This window comes from Teleopsis dalmanni, chromosome 2 (genome assembly GCF_002237135.1).
Source record: "Teleopsis dalmanni isolate 2A chromosome 2, ASM223713v2, whole genome shotgun sequence".
NCBI lineage: Eukaryota > Metazoa > Arthropoda > Insecta > Diptera > Diopsidae > Teleopsis > Teleopsis dalmanni.
Genome location: NC_051847.1, coordinates 114,731,273 through 114,750,885, shown reverse-complemented (window position 1 = coordinate 114,750,885; position 19,613 = coordinate 114,731,273). Strand labels below are relative to the sequence as shown.

The following is a 19,613-nucleotide window of genomic DNA, read 5'->3' as shown; positions in this document are numbered from 1 at the left end:
GATGCTATAATCTTGCCACATTCGCGACATATTACATATTACCCAAATAGTTTCTTCAAAAGTTTTAGAGCCTGAAGTATTGATAACTGCCTGGCTGTCACAGAATATTAACAAAACTCTTGCCTTAAACACACTATTTTGCAGTAGTTCAGTTGATTCTTAAATATAATTTTGAAATATTGAACTTAAAACATGAGTTGATTTATTATAATTGGTTATTATAATTTGATTCGTTGGTATAGAAATGTGATTAGTGTGCAATTTCATTCTTATGCGGGTCAGCACACAAACCATTTAGTAGTAAGTGCACAGTAATACCTTTATAATTCTGCTATGGTTTAATTAGTATAAGTCATGATACAGCTCATACAAATAAAGCCGTACTTTACTTTCTATCTAGAGATCTTTCTATTCTAGAAAATAGAAAAACATACAGTATCTTGGCGCATTTTTATGGTAATCAAATCAACAGACGAATATTAATTTTTATAAAAATATAATATCATATTTAATTTTCAGTTCTTCGTTTTTAATTAATATAAAATTTATAAACTAAATTTACCTCTAATCGTTGGTACGGCTTTACTCGCTGTGATATGACTCGTATCTTTGCCGTCTATACTTGTAAATGTTAAAAGAAAACAACAAAAACAATAACAGCAACTTGACTGGTGTGGTATAAAATGTCCGTGCCAACCATTTTGAACATAATTATCATTAAATCAGTTATATTAGCATTATTAGTTATGCGTTTGTAAACAGTTCTCATATCTCCTATGTATTTATCTTATACGCAACACGCGTAGTTTTCCTTATTTATACGAATGGACATGCACATACTCATATACACACATACGCTCATAAATATGGTTTGTCTATATACATATGTTTTTGATTGAGTGTTTGTTTAGACTTGCGTGGATTTCCACCTCATTTTAGCACATTTAGCTATGAATTTTCAATTTAAAATTTGTAGGCATATAATTTGATGATTTCCCCTCACACAGTTGTTGTCGTTGTTGTTATTGTTTATATTCTACAGTTTACTTCTGCAGTTGTTCAATTGTTCAGTTGTTCATGCTAAAGCGTTTGCAATTGACTTTGATTTGACTTGAAAAATGTTTCTCTTTCTTCTTAAACAGTTGTTAACTGCTTTTGCGCATGCGAATTAAATAATAAATTCTAATTAGAAAAACATAGGCAATGTATTTTGAAAAGTGGCGCGTTGTTATTGTTGTTGTTCGTTACATTGCAATTTTTATTTCGATCAGAATATTCACATTAATATTTATGTATCTATGTGTTTTCAGTTGAAAATTATATTAATTTTGCAATTTTGAACTAGATTATGCAAGACAGTCCACCCATTGCGAATAATTTAATTTAGAAAAATTATTAATTAAAGATAAACAAGCAAAATGCGGGGCTCAAAAATTTACACTTCAATCAAATTTTTAATAAATATGTTGTACTATATGTAAAACTTAAAATTAAAACAAGAAAAGCTTAATAACACTGATTTAGATTTTTTGAAATGATTAAACGTAACCCAAGATGAGACAAAATTGTATCTAAATGTAAGCAAAATCAGCTTTTTAACATATTATCTAACCAATATATAATATAATATATTACGTATGAGTATTAATAATGGCTGACCAGACAGTTATTGCAAGCATGGGTACGACTAGTGGAAGATAATCGCAGTAATTTGAAAGCGGATAATTATAATTATTATAATAGCATAAAATATATTGATTATTAAAGAACTATTATAATTTAGAGTCTTATGACGTATCATGGTATATGAACAAAAATTTTGCCTTGTCAGTTATACCCTCAATAAGGGCACTTCCCCGGCAGTTACCCTAAACACTGATTCTATATTAAACAAATAGTATCATATTACCAGCAGATAGTTTTGAGATTAGTTAATTAAAACAAAAAAGTCCAAAGAGAACTTTAAGCTACTAACATATCCTCCTAATCCATTTCCTGAAAGTAGAAAGTTGTCTTATAACAAGAGCACCATTAAATCAATTTGGATGATTATAATGTTGAATTATTTGCCAAATCCTATAAGGATCTAAGTTAAAAATATAAATAATAATCGCAGGAATATCCTTAATACATCAGAAACGTAAATATGTAAACCAAGTCAGGTATTCAGGGCAAAACAGAATTTTTGAAAATTTGGTGGAAAATTACACTTTTATGATTAATAGTTATCCGTTTAAAAATTTCTAAATGCTAGGCCTGAAGACAGTAAGAAATAAAAATTTCTCTTCTTGATTTAGTGAAAGTTATTAAAAAAAAGCACTTTCTGAATGAAAAATAAAGCTTGACGAGTAATATGGAGACTCTGAAACATCACATGGAATGGTTTACTGTTTTATAGAGTTTCTCTGTGCTCATATGCGAACCAAAGATGTTGAAGGTCTGGAATGCCTAAATGATAGAACATCGCGGCAATATTTTACAGAAGGCTTGGCATATATAGAAGTTTTCGGCAAGATAAAGACTGCTACACCGATTACTAATTTGACGCATAAGAAAAAATTGAAATAACATTGAGGTTATAGAGGTTCTAGTTTATTTGATAAAATTTTTCATTTTCCATTCAGTTATCAAACAAATCTCATATATTTATGTTATACAAAATAAGAATTACTTGATATACCATATTGCACATATAATATAATTAATATAATTCGTAATGTAAATGTGAAGTAAAAATAAGTTAATTTAATGAATAAGCAGTTTTGTTTATTAATACTCGTATTATGTGTAGCTTAAGATTTCAACCTTTCCTTAAAATCTGTAAATGTCATTAGTAGCTTGTAAATATTTGAAATAAACAACTAATGTCTCAATGTTCGTTTGCAGTTTTTGCATATCCATATATGAGTATGGAAATGAGATTCTCAGCCCTCCATGTCACGAGGCATACATATAAAATACTAATCTCAACTCTTTGATAAACTGCATTTCACCTTTTCTATGATATTGAAAAAATTTCTGTTGCTTTAAGTTAGATTTTTTACCTCAAAGGCGTGTATTATTAAAAACGCATTATAAAACAATATGAGAGATCACAGAGACAATAATAGGCGACTGATTCTGAAAAGAGCAATTTTAATATGATTAACAAAGTAACCATGGAATGTAAAACGAAAACTCAATGAAGACTGAAACGAAAAAAAGATAAATAAACATCGAAATGTTTTATTGCATTAAAACCTAAAATAAAATTATTATTACAAATAAAATAAAAAAACAACATTTCAACGTAATCACAAGGCAATTACACAACGAAGCAACAACAAATTCACAAAATCCGTTTCATTGCCTATAAAGCTAGGCTTAATACAAACACAAACGCAGTGGTGTTTTACAAGCATAAATTCCCCACTCTGCACAGACGGAACAGAGCGCACAACTCAGAGTCACAGAAATTTTGTTGGCTTTGATGAGTTGTGATCTTTATGACGATTATTGATGGTGGTAAGGACTGATGACGTTGGCAACGCTGCTGTTGTTTCGGCGGAAATAAGCCAGAGGCATTATGACATATAATATCCTTCTTTTTGTATTGTGTATTATATTTTTGGACTGATGCATTTTAAATTATGACGCCACTTAACATTTTATCATATAAACTATATGAGCTTGGTTTTATTATGCTGAATGGTAGTTTTTAACGCGTTCTTCGTCTTCCTTTTAGTTGAGCAATATTGTAGGTATTCCGTTCGGAAACACTTTTTTCATAGCACAGCTACAAATTAAATTTACAGCTGAAATTTGCAAACTTTTATTGCTTTAAGCCGAGTTTTGAAACCTTTGCGGCGTTAATGATGCATTGCGAACGTTTTAGTCAATTTTTGAGATATCCACCAAACTGCGTTCTCCACATAATGGACTGCGTGTGGTATGAACGCTTCCATGCAAACGCGCTCATTTGTCTCCTTCACTTAATTTGTTTGCCTGTGAGTTCTTAATAGCGGGGTTGTGGCCGCTTGTGGCTTACGTGGAGCTGCATGTTCATCAGTTCCCAACTGAAAGTGATATTTAAATACTCTGGATTAATTGCAACTGCTTTAAAAATATTACAAATTACTCTCATGTCGTAATTAAGGCAAATCAAATTCATCTTAATTATTACAAGAACTTTATTATTTTTTAATACTTTTAATGCAAGATTCACAGATTTCACAGATTTCACAGAGATTTTTTAACACATGTTCTTATAAGTAGGTCAGTATTCTGCGATCTCCTAACCTTACAGATAGATATTATTAGTGGTTAGATATTAGTATTAGATATTTTAATGATAATTTAAAGGTATTTATGTTTTATTCAAGTCTTTCTTTTAATTTTCATGAAAACTGTGATATTTTCATATAATAATTGTTCTAACTTATGTTCTAACTTATTCTAACTTATGTACAGAAAATTGTACCGTGTAGGACATTATAAAAATTCAAACAACATATTGAAGTAAAAATTTTATCAAATTTTAAAATAAGTATAATTTATTTTGTTCACTTTCGAAACCGGGAATATTTATATAGGAGACCTAGAATGTAGTATAAGATAGAAGTTGGTTTTCTGGCAATCCTTACTCTCCAGGTGAGGGCAATGGTATTCGTACAAGAAGTGCTATTTTGTTTTATCGTACATTCTGGAATGAGTATATTAAATTTTTTCCCGAGATTTCAAATTTTTTTTTCCATCAACTTCGTTTTATATTTTTAATAATAAACCTGTACATGCCAATATGACGTTTTCTTCCGTAGCTAATCCTATAATTATGAAATTGATATGCATTGACTTTATGAGGTGTAGTTGTCGATATCTAGCCTAAATCTATTATTTGATATTTCAAGAGAAAATTCCAGTTTTAGACTTTATTACTGATGATTAAACCTTTTTTATAATTATACGGCTTTTTAAATCAAATTTTTAAAAAGACTTTCTTTTGTAATAACCTACCTTATATTCTGTTAAGAAAAAATTATTTAAAATTGTTTACTCAAATAACTAAACATATTGAAAAATAATTGACTAATTTAAAAAAATTAGGGCCTTACATAATGTATTGACATCTTAGTTGTTATTTTTTTCGTAGTACATTTTGTTGTCGCTGGTAGTCTGAACATTGTCTCTATGTGTTATCGATTCATATCTAAATTAAAAACATAAATTAATGTTATATAAAACAATTTTGAAGAATTTAATATTATCTCTTTGTTCAATATTGTTTGTTTTGCCAGACGCACACAAGTGACTTAACATAAAATGTTAAGTTACTAAAAAATGGTGAGCGGAAGTAAGTAGATAAAATGTAGACTATTCACACATCATTTTCACTCATAGATGTCACTTTACTAAGTCTCATTAGATTTGAAACAGATTGTGTAACTTTACTTCTTTGTTATTATTTCTATCAAATACATTATAACCTACAAGAATAACAATTCGTACGGTCAATAAAGAATTGTTAGTGCCTTTAATGTTAAAAATTGCAAATATGCACTTTGACATAAAGTAGCAATTAAGCTAACTCGAATCCCACCTTAAGTGGGGTTTTTTTAATGATCAAAATAATGTATAAAAATAAGTTATTGTATTTAAATCAGTACAAGCAATTAGAAACAAAACAAAATATATGAATAATAGGAGATAATAAAATAATGTTTGTCAATGTAATTTCAATAACTCCTGATTTTGACAGCATTTACGAAGAATCATAAAATAGTTCTACATTGCAACATAATGTTATATTCTATATTTAACAGAAATATTTAAAAATCAAATAATTTTAGTTGGCAACACTGACACACTTCCGAAATAAATTTTCATTTTATTAGTAAATGCGATAGTGTGTTTAAAATTAAAAATATTTCTTTTATATGAAATTAAAAATTCATTTAATATTAACACATTTTATTTTTAAATATTAAAAACATATTAAGTCGAATGTAAAACAGTAGTCGACCGTAATTAAATTCAAATTTATTTTAAATCTTGATATCTGTAATTAATAGGAAATACCTCATTTTATAAAACTGTAGTTTGTTTGTTTGTTTGTTAATTCGTTAGTATAGTATGGTGTGATTTTACGTAACATACAAACAAGTACGTGTATATCCTTATCATTACTCAAAAGAAAAACAAAATGTAACATTTTTAATATATCCACACACATTTATTTTAAAAATGAGAATAAAAAATTTTTCATTATTAAAAGATATACTCGTACTATAATTATAGGTGTACGCTACATACTCAAATGCGCATACAATGTCCTACAAAACTCATTCAACAGCAAGTGAAATTATGAATGAAATGCTTTAAAATAAACAAAAGCAACAACAAAAATAAAAACAAAAACAATAAAAACAAAGCAAAGAAGCTGAAGTATTCTCTGCTACGTCGCGCCGGCTGCGACTGTTGCGCGGTTGCTTCATATAGGCAACTTCTCCGCAAAGTTAAAGAAGAGGCCCATTGGTTTAATTACGTATCATTTCCTGGTTTTGTTTGATGTGGATCTCAGTGCGTTGATCGTTGATCGTTGATCGTTGGCATTATTATTATTGTTTTATTCTTTTGTTTACGTGAATTTTGAATGTGTTTGAATTATTATTAACTACGAAATGACGCTAATGTTGTTGTTGTTGTGTAGTTGGGACTGTTGTTGTTGTTACTGGTATTGTAAAGTGAACCGTTGATTATTATTTAGCCGCAAGTTAGCGCCAAGAGTCAAGAAAGTCTTCTTTTCTTTTCTATTTGGTTTTTTTTATATTTTTTTGTATATTTCATTCAATTCCTACCACTGTTGAAATAGTAATGATACTCGGAGAAGAAGAACTACAAAGTGGGTTGAAGAAAAAATTATGATGGATTAAAGTATTCAAAACAATTGACGACGCAGCCAAGTACACCCGATTTGATATGAGCCGTAGCCAGCCACCTTTGGCGGTTTAGCAATTATTTTGTCTTTTCAAATCATACGAGTATGTGGCACGTCCGTCCATCAGACTGAATCGTTTGATTTTAATTTTATATTAAATTACGTTTTTGTGTTTTGGTCTATAATTTGCTGCTTTCCAAAATAGAAAATTCTTAGACCGGATTTTTTTCAATTTTTTTATTATGTTTATTAACAAAAATTAATTTTATTTTTTTTTCTCTACTTTAATTTTGGTAAATTTTTTCTTTTATTTTTTTTTTTTTTTGGTACAAATCAGAATGGTACCTATATCAATGTGATCAAAAATCTATGACAGCTACATGCCAACAATTAAATGCCAACAAAAAACATTATACGCTTTATGCAAATGTTTAGATTTAAACTAGTCTCTGATTTTTATATTTTTATTCAAATATTGATAGTTTTCTGTACCTGGCTTAATATCTAATTTTATTAATTTATTTATTTTTTTCAGGCTTTGAATGGATTTCTTATGATACTCACATGCGAAGGTGAAGTATTCTTCGCAACACACAGCATAGAGAGCTATTTGGGTTTTCATCAGGTCAGTCATCTTCTAGGTTATGTCTACAAAAAAAAATAACAAAGCATCAATATAAAAATATTTAATTACTTTTATTAATAAGAAAAAATTTGGATATTTTCGTTTTTTTTGAAACAAAATTTACTTATGAATGAATTCGGTGCCATAAAAAAGAATGAGAAAGAATGAGGGACAGGAAAAATGATTACCAATCATTATGCATGTAGCTACTAGACTTTAGATTGCGGTTTGTACTGTGGAGAATCGACTAATATCATTTGGACGGTATTTTAAGATTTCTTGCAATTTAATTGTTGTTAAACAATTGAAAATTAATTTAAATTTTTAAGTTGTTATGGTATAAGTAAGTAGTGACATACATATGTATTATCAGCTTCTGTAGAAACCAAAACGAAATTCTTAGTAAATCGCCAATAAGAACATTTTTTAGAGATATATTCCAATATTATGGTAATGTGTGATAATCCTAAATCACAAATGATAAATATTTTGTACAAATTTGTAGTTAAGTTTATTAAAACAACACTTTCGATATAACCCAATAGAGTTGAAAGTATCTTTGATTACAACAATTTTTAATTTACAAAAAGTTCCCATCCTAAAGTTTTTTTAAAGTTTACTTACTAATCTCAAGAAATTTCACTAAATAACATTTAGTGAAAGAAGCGGCTAACTAGATGCAAGCCCATTGTCTCAAGAAAGCTATAAATAAAGCTTTAGGGTGTTAAGTTACACTGGCTCATTAACAACAGGCTCATCTGCTGTGCCCAGAGTACAAAGTATTTTTATATAATAGTAATATAAAACCAATATTGCCTCATAGTATCCGTCCATTTGGTACAGCAAATGCTTCATATAATTGCATTTGATTTTTCAATTACTTTGTTTATAGCAAAAGTTTGAAGTCAGTCGTTTGCTTTGGCGAACGTTTCGACTGTTAAAATAGGAAAATAAACTGATTTTGGTAATGGTAATGGTGTTTGGGCGTTTTTGGGATTAAGGTAAGGCCCCTATGCACTGCGACCAGTTTAATCTATTGTGCACCCTTTTGTACTTAGATATTTAGTATCTTGAGGAATCGAACCAGCTTCTTCGGAGGGAGTTTGCGAAGGTCTTCATCCTTTAGTTGGTATGAACCTAAAATTTTGTTTCTTCTGTGGCCTAGTACATCACAGTTGGTGATCAGATGTTCCATAGACTCTTCCTCATCACAGCAGAATCTGCAAATATTAGCGTCTGATATACCTATTTTATGTAGGTGTATCTTACATGCGGCGTGGCCTGTTAGTCCTCCAGAGAGTGACTTTAGACTCTTCTTGCTTAGGTTGAGAGCGGTGTTTGCTTTTTTTTCGGAATGATATAAGCCGTTTTAAACATAACTGATTTTAATATGATCTCAAAGTTTATTGTGTTTATAGTTATTATTGATTAACAAGCATTTTAAAAATATAATTCTGATGCCATAAATTATACAAGTAGATAATGTTGTCATTTAAGCAAGAATTTCTTAAGCCCTGGTGCACACTACCGGAAAAAAACGATCAGTGCCGCTACTCAGTGATTTGAACGGTAAAAACTTTATCAACGGCGCTGCTCAATATGATGCAGAGTGACGCCACTGAGCTTTTTTAACCGCTAGTGTGCACCTGTCGTAGAGGTTACTGTCGCTTGCATCCCGCCTCCTTGATAATAGACAATCGCTCAGACTTCTTGATATATTCCGAAAAAATTAAGTCATCTACAAACAAAATTAACTTTAGTGTTATTAAAAATATTTAATGAAGTGATAAACAATAATCCAGTCAAGGCGCAAAGAGAGGTTTTGAAGAAACCTCGCTGTTAATAGAGAGTAAAAGTGCTCAGGTGCACTGACTCAACTAGCCTCAACATAATAAAAATATTTAAAAATATTTAATAGTTTTTTGAACTTTAACTTAGTTTATTGCTTTTAAATTGGTATTTATCGGAATATCGCTCGATTATTTTCAAATTTTTAAGCATTTACACAATGGTTCTATTTTTCCTTTTATTGGCAATCAAAGCGATTATGAATTGATATATTAATATTTGTATACCAAAAAAAATATATATATATAATTCTTTATACACAACAATAATTTGAACGTTTAATGAACTTTCGAATGCAACAATCGTTGCAGTATCTTAATTTTTAATTGAGTTGCTAAAGTGGGCGTATCAAATGCTGCTTTACACATTTACAAGCAAATTAAAATGCACAAACAAATTTTAAAAGCAATTTGAAATTGTACAATTCAATAACTAAAACAACAACAACAACAACAACAACAACAATAGCAGCAGCAAAAATAAACATAACTGAAATGAAGAAGAAAAATTTATAAGTTAGTAAGATAAACATAATCCTTCTTAACAACAGCAACAGCAACAGCAACAGAAACAGAAACAATAACAACAAAGAGTAACAACCCAAATCATGTTTGCTGATGGAAGCATAAGTGCAGCTTGCAAATTTGCCAGATAACAATAGCAACAAAAGCGACAAGAACAACAACCAACAACAAACAACAACAAACTAATATTTATGCGAACATTTCAATTGATGCACATTTCGATATTAAGTGCAAGGAAGAACAAACAATGCTACAAGTTAATAAACTGACGTACACTCCCCTGTGGGCAGACTGGCAGGTAGGACGACGTTGCAACTGCGAGCTTTACTGCTAATGTACCAACACTTGTGCGTATGTGAGTTGCAACAACAACAACAATAACAACAACACCAACAAGGAGAAATCCTCTATAGCAACAGGGAAATCCTCTACTGCAGAAACTATAATACAATAAATCAATGAGAGATTTCCTTGAACAACACACTGCCGGATTATTTAGAACTAATGAAAGATACTGTAGCAACATTAATTGTCTTAAAACAATAGAAAACCAATTGATTTATACATAAATCCGCTACTGTATATCTATTTCGACTTTGTCAGCATTCATAGACTTTTGAATTGCATCGCTTAGCTCTTAACTTAGCTCCTTTTGCATCAGCTCCTTATGTGCCAAAATGTTGTTGTACGAAACGTTGTTATTGTATGATTCAAGACCCTGCTGCTACCCTGGCTTCACGAATCTGCAATACACCCGCTGATCTGATTTACATTTCCTCATGATATCTACACAGTATTAGTAAGATCCCATAGCACAATTACTGAACTAAAAATGTTTAGGTGACCCAATGTATGTTTCTACTTTGTATCGGGTTTGGTTTTATGTAATTTAATTAAACGGAATAATATTCGTTTGTATCATGAAAGAAAAATAAATTGAAAATAAAAGCCAAGTAATAATGTATCCCATAGTAACAGAATAGTACTGTATCATATATTGAAATTTTTTACTAAAAAAATAGGTCCCTAAACAAAGAGTCCATATTTCGTCTGTTGATTAAAAACGATCGAATATCCGTTTCTGAAGTAGTTTCTTATTTTTTTTGTAAAAAGTCCCATTTCCTAAATTTCTTCTAACCATAATCTATTGTTCGTCTTTAGGCGAATAAATTTTTTTTTTTAATTGACTACCCGATTAGCGATCAGAATGTTAATTGTAGTCCAGCCAAATTGATTTCGCAATAAGACACCATTTCGCTCAGCTGCTTGGTATTCCTGTGCTTTCATAACTGTTGTATCTCTCCAACATTTGCAGTTAAATATACTCTTAAAATATGTATATTTTATTTATTATATACATATATATTATATATATATGTTATATATATTTTGTTATTAATTAACAACGTATATGAGAAAACAAAACAGCACGTACTAAAATTTTTTTATTATAGTTGTAGAGACCATAGAATATGCAATAAAGAATGAAATATGGACTCACAACTTTTATCAAAATCTAAAGTATAACTCAAACTAGAGAAATGCAAAAAAAAATATTTTTTAAACAGATTTTAATCCATGACATCTAATTGTGGATAATTAAGTGATTTCTAATAAATTAAATATATTTTGAAGCTTATGCTAGCGAATAACACTGAATGATGAATATATAAACCATGTCCCAGTATAATGTATAATTTAAGATTATATATTACCGGAAGCTATAATGTTGACTGCTATATTCACAGGTAAACATTATGAACTTCATATAAAAAATAATGAAAATAAATCTGTCTGTTAGTAAAGGATTCGAAAAAGACAGAGTTGAAATTTAAGATAATTATAACAGCACTCACAATGCCAACAGATAAAAGGGTTTCAACTTTCAATTCCTACCAGGACTTCAATTGAAATATAAAAAGGAATGGACAACTTGAAATGGAGTACTTTAAAATGATACAATGATGACTCCGTGGACATAGCACGAAGATTGAACTAAACAAACACATGTTATTTTGAGTCGCTATCTGTGTAAACTACTTTAAGAGTGAGTCATTTGCATTATAGAAAGGGAAAGCAATAAAAGAGAAATAGTGCTATATAACCAATATTTATATCAGTTGCCTTATAACATAATAAGGCAAAGACATTAGTACTGGTCATTAAAAGAATTATATATATAGTATTGACTAATAATTTTCTAATAAATAGATTTCTAATAAATAAATAAATAAATTTTCTAAATAAAAAATGTTATATATATAACCGCGTGAAAGACGAAAGAAACCGCTGGAATACTAAATCCTATAACCAAGTTAAGAGTCAGTTTTATCAAAAATAAATCTACTGAATATTAATCTAATTAAGTTATTGTAATACTACTTTCAATATCTGAAACGTTTTATCTTGTTTTAGTATGGAAAGTTATAAGCCCAGTTTTAAAAAATTTCTTACTGGGTCATAACACTTAATTCTTCAGAAAATTTTATTGACTTTGCAACCGAGGCATAAACCTTGGCTTGTAGTTATGCTTCTTCTGATTGCTTTCTTATTCATATGTGAACAAGTAAATATGTGAATACGAGAATACGTGAATACGGCAGCGATAAACGATCATAATCAACATCAAGATCATCATCGGACAACTCAAATTAATAAGCTGCCTTGCTGCAGTCTTATTCCTGCTTCCATCACTGCTCCTGATAATGATGATCGTTATTGGTTATTGGTTGCGGTGCACGTTAAAGTGTTTCGCTAAACATAGGGTATCGACGCGGTAACTAAAGAGAATTTAATCGACAAATGATTTTATTGGTAGCATTAAGAATCAATATGTTCAATAAAATGTTGTGTAACCATGTCTGTAACGTACTCATACATGCTGGTGCTATCTAAGTGTATCTAAAATGCGCTTATTATGACAACAAATCGGAGGCTCTTAAAATCATATTGGCAACAATAAATTGACTGAAATTATGCAAAATTATATTGAAATTACAATGCTAATTTACTTAATCATGGATGTTTTAAAAAAAGTTCGAGATGAGTTAGTTTTAATAAACGTTTTTGCCGAATTTCGCCTTTTAATAACTCTTACTTAGTTGTTATATAGAGTCTCACAAGTACTAGATAGTTGATCAAAAATAGATTCTGTTAAGAACATTAAATCTTGCCTTTTAAAAGAGTTATTCAATGGACATCAATCATCGCTTTCTTCTGCATAAAATCCTTGTTTTCGTATCTTCTTTGCTCCTGGTACTATCTACATTAGTTTTCAGGCCGTGTGTGTATCTCTACAACGACATTCGCCATGCTATATATATCAACATAGACTGAAGGAAGTTGGTTAGGCCAAGACAGGTTGCATGACAAATCAATTTAATTCGCTAGTGCATCTGCATAGTGCATCTGTTAATAATTATAAAAAGGCACTGTTTTAATAGAATTATAATATAGACGAGTGACACCTATATTGATACCAATATATGTAATAAACAGGTGCCATATAACTCATATGCATTTTTCTCTCACTCGATATTATTGTTTGTTTTTCTCACTTAATCTATAAGATATTGCGTACAGCCTTTTGAATGCTAACAATTTTTTTGCCCCAGTTGTTTTATTTTCAATTTGAGAAAAAACATATATCAATAAAAATTTATGTCTAAATTTGGTCCAAGGCGCCCAAGCTGGTTTCATACCTGTGCTGCTTTTTAATTTAACTGCGGGATGATTTATAAGCTGCCGTTCAGAAATTAATAAAAGCCCAAGAGGTGCTCGAAAACGAGCATAAAAAATTAAAAACCAATATGAAATCAATTGATTTACACATATATAAATATTCCTATATTCCTATATGTATATATATATTTATATGTATTTGTATTTTATTACTCTCTTATGGGTAATAAATACTTATGGTAATAATGATGGAAATGTCATCAAAGAGTCATTTTTAGCAACTTATTTAGAAGAGAATTTATGACAACAGTTTTTATACTTCATTCTATTTATTCTTTTCTTTTCCTTTTTTCTTGATATTTTCAGTCTGATATTGTACACCAGTCTGTCTACGAACTAGTCCATTCGGAAGATCGCGAGGAACTGCAACGTCAATTGTTGTGGAATTCCTTTTTACCCGCCGATATGTCGAGTATGCAATTAGCCGAAACGCTGGCACCCGATAAATCTCTTTATTTGGAACGCAGCTTTACAGTACGTTTTCGCTGTTTACTCGACAATACTTCTGGCTTTTTGCGTTTGGACATACGAGGTCGCATCAAAGTTCTACATGGACAAAATCGTAAAACAGAGGAACCACCATTGGCGCTTTTTGCATATTGTACGCCATTTGGACCACCTAGTCTACTTGAAATACCGCACAAAGAGAATATGTTCAAATCGAAACATAAATTAGATTTTTCTTTAGTTTCTATGGATCAAAGGTGAACCATTGTTTCAATGTTAAAAATAACTTTCTTAATAAAACTATCCAACAAAAGTTTTAAAAATCACTTATATTTTATTATAGAGGCAAGCATATATTAGGATACTCAGATGCAGAATTAGTAAATTTAGGTGGTTACGATTTAGTACACTATGATGATTTGGCATATGTGGCAAGTGCACATCAAGAACGTAAGTTGTTGGGTATATTTTTTTTGCATTCTTATATAGCAACTCGCACTTTACTTCCAAAATTTAGTTTTGAAAACTGGTGCTTCTGGCATGATAGCTTACAGGTACCAAAAGAAAAGTGGCGAGTGGCAATGGCTGCAGACAAGGTTAGTATTCGCATTATATGAGCATGTTTTTTTCTAACAGTGCTATAGTAGTAATTAACTATTTTAATTTACGTAGCTCCCGCTTAGTATATAAAAACTCCAAACCCGACTTTGTCATATGTACACATCGTCAGTTAATGGATGAAGAGGGTCATGATCTATTGGGAAAACGTACTATGGATTTCAAAGTTAGTTATTTAGATACTGGTTTGGCGTCAACATATTTCTCTGAAGCTGATCAATTGGTTGTACCGCCAAGCGGTTCTCCGAATGCACTACCGCCTCCAGTCACTCCCACAAGGCCAAATCGTCGCTATAAAACGCAATTGCGTGACTTTCTTTCTACTTGTCGTACAAAACGCAAAATGCAACAACAACCTCAACAGACATCGCCTTTGGGTCAGGTAAGTTTTTGAAAATAAAAGCTAGAACTAAAACGGAATTAATACACCTACCTATTGCAATAGGTTACATCGCCTGCACCAGTTGTTGAATATCTTCCGGATCCGGCAGTTGCAGTAGCAGCTGCTTATTCAAACCTTAATCCCATGTATACAACATCACCATATGCCACCGCTGCTGATAACATCTACATGGGCACTTCTGTGCATTCCAGTAATTTCTATCCAGTAACAGAAAATCTCTTCCATCAATATCGTTTGCAAGGAGTCGGCGGTTACTATACGGACTATCATCATTCAGGTACTCCTACTACGGCGTACGTTACAAATGGTTTTCTTTCTTATGATAGTTATGCCATTGCTTCAAAAGAAGATAAGTGGCAAGATACGGGGAAGTATTACAGTGGATATAGTAGCGGATATGGTAGTCCAACTTCAACGCCACAGGTAACCGAACTCACTGTTGATTATTATTTCATTTAAGTTTCAATATAATAAACAATTTTATAGCAAATTCCACTTAAAACGCCAAAGTCTTCACCGCATGTTATGGAAGTCGTTTCTTGTAGCTCAGATGGTGCCTCACCCGTCGGTAGCTCAGCTTCTGTTACAGGCCACGTTATTAATGTCAACACAACTAATAACAGTGCTACGCGTAATAGTGGCAATACCATAACGCCAAAAGTTGAACTTACTCCACAAGACCCATATGAACGACAAACAGTGCTTATGTGGGGCACACAATCGAGCGGTGTACCGATCAATACCATTAACAACATAAGTACGAGCAGCCGACATCACATTAACACTTCCGAGCGTTCACCACAAAGCACACCACTATCCAATGGCGCTAGTCTCAACTACGCGAACAATAATAACGAAAATGAGACAACTACAAAATGGAATGGAGGCGGAAGTGCAAAGGAAGGCAAAGTAACAGCTACCACACCAGAAAGTTTTCAATTACAACATGATGATTCTGGCCTATACTCTGCATCATCGCATACAACTTCACCACAGAATCGTCTTAGCACCAGTGGCAGCAATAACAGCAATGCAACAAACAACAATCTCGTGCCGCATAATTCGGTTGCTGAACAACATTCTAATACAACGTCTGCACACCATAGTCACCCGCATCAGCACAGCACCGAATCGTTGTTACATGCTACGCAAACTCCAGCCCATATGCAGCATACTCTTCATCATCATGCTACATCGAACACAGTAGCACCACAACATCAACACACAGCTACAGCAGCAACAACAACAGTTGCTACCACAATGCCGCCACATGCTCAAACACAACACCATCATCATGCGCATACGCATTCGCATTCGCATCCGCATTCGCATCCGCATCCGCATTCACATTCGCATCATCCGACACATCCTGCGCATTCACATCCGCACTTACACCATCACCATCATCATCATCCTCCACATCCGCACGACGAGGTATGGAGTCCTGCGACACAGTATTCCTATTCGCAGTATTTTACTTATCACCATCACCATCATCACGCTTCAACTACTTCTTCTACTTCTTCACTACCGCACGCTAGTAGCACTCAGTGAGTGTCGCAACGACTTGCAATGCAAAACAGTTAAATATCGAAGCTTAAGAAGAGTGGCTCACGTAGCCAGTTCTCACATCCTCACGTACTCCTCACGCCCTCACATCCTCATGTGAGGTTCTCACAATCACACAAATCTGCCTGTAGATTGTAGATTGATTTGTTGCTTTTTAATTGTGCACCTTTTATTTTGCTCAGGAAAATCAGAAAAGGTATATAGTATAATGTAAAACAACAGCTAAGTTATCGGGATCAATCAATATTATCTATATCTATAACAATATTGGGTTTACCAAATGAGGCAGCAAAATGCATATTATGCAGTATCATTATTTTCATCACACGAGTATAAATTGCCTGTGAAATCAAACCAGTGGTACAATAAGGAAATTCCATGATACCCAACTTCTAAGCTTATTCCAAATTAATATCGGAATTAGGAAGCTTAAGTAATAAGGTCTTTAAATCTCTTAATCTTTAACTTAGGAACTAGAAAATAGGTATCTGCTTTTAAACTCAGTTCGTAAATTCAGTTCATAGTTCCTTCAATATGTAGAAGGAAAATATATATATTTGTTTTCTGTAATGAACTGTTTAGTGGGATGATCTCCAAGTTCACAGTTAACATTACTGAAGGTATATATATAATGAAAACTGATTCCAAAATTTTAGATATCATCAAAATTTCCATACGGTAACGTCTATTTTTCAGATACACTAAAGATTTAGTAGTTGTGCAAAAACCGTAGATATATAATAGTTTTTATATAATAAATTAAAGTCGAAAATACACATATTTGGTAAAATTAATTAAAATGTTTATTCATCTCCTCTCTCTTTTTATATCTGATTCTATCTTATTTAGATTTGATTTGCGATCTCAGAAATTTGAAGTATTTTTATGTGATCTATTATTTTAATCGAACTTGCCTAGGAGTACCTATAAATCCTAAAATTTAAAGGTGCTCTATAAATTTAGCTGCTTTAACTGTGTTCTCTTAAGCTCGATAAAACTGCAAGAAAATTTAGTATGCACTTTACACTTAAATAGTTATAAAAACAGTTAATCTTAATATTGTTGTTGTTGTAATCTAGCTTTAAATGTAAACCAAACTAAACTAAATCTAACTTGTAGTTGCTAAAATCTTTAAACTAACAATAAATTTCTTTTACTCCTTTCCAAAAAAAAAAAAATATCAAAAAATGTTTAGATATTACTCAGCCAACAACAGCAACATCAGCAACAACAACAACAATTACATCTTAGCTACAACAATCAATTGCAACCCTTAACAGGCTGTACCTCGACAACTTCATCCAGTTCATCCCCATCATGTACCTCACCTACCGCCAGTCAGTTGCCAACAACAATCATAGGAAATATGCTTAATGGCACTAATAGCAATGACATCAACAGCAGTATAACTCCATATCAACATCAATTAGCGATTATAGCATCACCAATTGTCATTGCATCGGCTGATGGACAAACCACCATTCCACTCACCACCACTCTGCAGCCGATTAATGCCAACATCGACCGCACCAATCGCAACAACAGCCATCGAAGCAGTCACGTTCTGCACGCCAATAACGCGCACAATCATCATTTGCTGCACACAGCGGCTGTATATGCGCTCGGTAGTGAGCAGCAGGCCGATGGAAGTCCTTTGTTATCCTTCTCTGAGGTCACAAATACATTGCTGAATCAATAAACAAATCATTGCATGCATTCATAAAGTCATAAAGTCATGAAGTCATGGAGTCATTTAAGCTTTTTGCAAACCATATTCTCGGCAATCATAGACGATGAAAAGTATGGAAATCATCCTATATTCTTTTAGACAATGTAAACTAATTCTGTTAGATCTGCATGTATGTTTTAAGTTGAAAAGTATTTTAAACCTAGAAGATAATGTCCTTATTTATTGACCATTAATTGCAAATTCGTGAAACTTCGCTTGAAATGCTGAAAACCTATAGAGCTGGTGTTATTCTCATGAAAATATTTAAAAAATCTCTTCAGCGTTTATGAGGTCCTTTTGAGACAGAATATTAAATTTGATTTCAATGTCACTTATGACGACAGTGACTATTTTACTTAATAGAAAGTGTTGTGTTTAACAGTGAGGTTTCGACCAGTAGTGAATTGCAACAACAAAATTTTTATTTATTTTTAATCAATTGAATTTTTGACTGACTATACAGCTGTTTCGAAAATTGCCTTGTTAGGCAAGGCATCAGTAATTTTCTAGTAATTACTAGTTGAGGTTACACCAAGTAATATAATATAATAATATATGTGGTAAAATCCACGGTTCGACCTTCGAAAACTATTATGTTAGAGGGATATGGGCACGGTGGAGAAGTCTTATCTAGTGATATAAATGAGTGAATGATTGTACAGGTATTGTAGAAAAGTAGAAATTCGGAAACTATCAATGTTTGCATCCATACAACTTACATGTGTATATAACAGTTTCTATCTTATATAAAGTAAAAATCACACTTGTAGTATTTGATTATTTAAAATTTTTTCTATAAAATTTGAGCCACTTCCGAGAGCGACAAAAGTTTAATATTTTGTATATATTTGAAGAGTAAACAATTTCGATAAGGACTCGGAACTAAGAGACTCGGAGCTTAGAAACGAATCAGGGACTACATTTGAAGATAGTGACCAATGAAGTCTGACTGAATATCTATTTTATTCAATAGGTCAGGTTATTAGGTTTCAAGTACTAAAACATTTAAACATTATCACTTTAAATACAATACGTATCTTGACTCCTAAATTATTTTTATTTTCGGGTAACATTTTACCCTAAGTAAATACAAATATTGCTTTGCAATTACTTGAATGCTCCACACATGATTACCAAGGACTATTATTTTTAAATTAATTAGTTTCGCAATTGCTTGCTATATGTTCGTTTGTATA

At 31.7% G+C, this 19,613-nt stretch overlaps 1 protein-coding gene across 1 annotated transcript; it reads left to right on the top strand.

Annotated features, from left to right (window-relative positions):
• Positions 1 to 5,693: 5,693 nt before the first annotated feature.
• LOC119675520 (probable serine/threonine-protein kinase DDB_G0282963) lies at positions 5,694 to 16,728 on the top strand. Its single transcript, XM_038086727.1, has 8 exons — positions 5,694 to 5,705; positions 7,449 to 7,538; positions 13,958 to 14,355; positions 14,442 to 14,548; positions 14,616 to 14,694; positions 14,771 to 15,098; positions 15,162 to 15,542; positions 15,606 to 16,728. The coding sequence occupies exons 1-8, from the start codon at positions 5,694 to 5,696 to the stop codon at positions 16,671 to 16,673; spliced, it is 2,463 nt and encodes an 820-aa protein (XP_037942655.1). The 3' UTR covers positions 16,674 to 16,728.
• The last annotated feature ends 2,885 nt before the right edge of the window (positions 16,729 to 19,613 follow it).

Bases quoted from the DNA above. Each gene is read 5' to 3' on its own strand.
- LOC119675520 (XM_038086727.1), top strand. The intron at 7,539-13,957 runs GTCAGTCATCTT...TGATATTTTCAG, and splicing joins GCTATTTGGGTTTTCATCAG to TCTGATATTGTACACCAGTC. The intron at 14,549-14,615 runs GTAAGTTGTTGG...TCCAAAATTTAG, and splicing joins GGCAAGTGCACATCAAGAAC to TTTTGAAAACTGGTGCTTCT.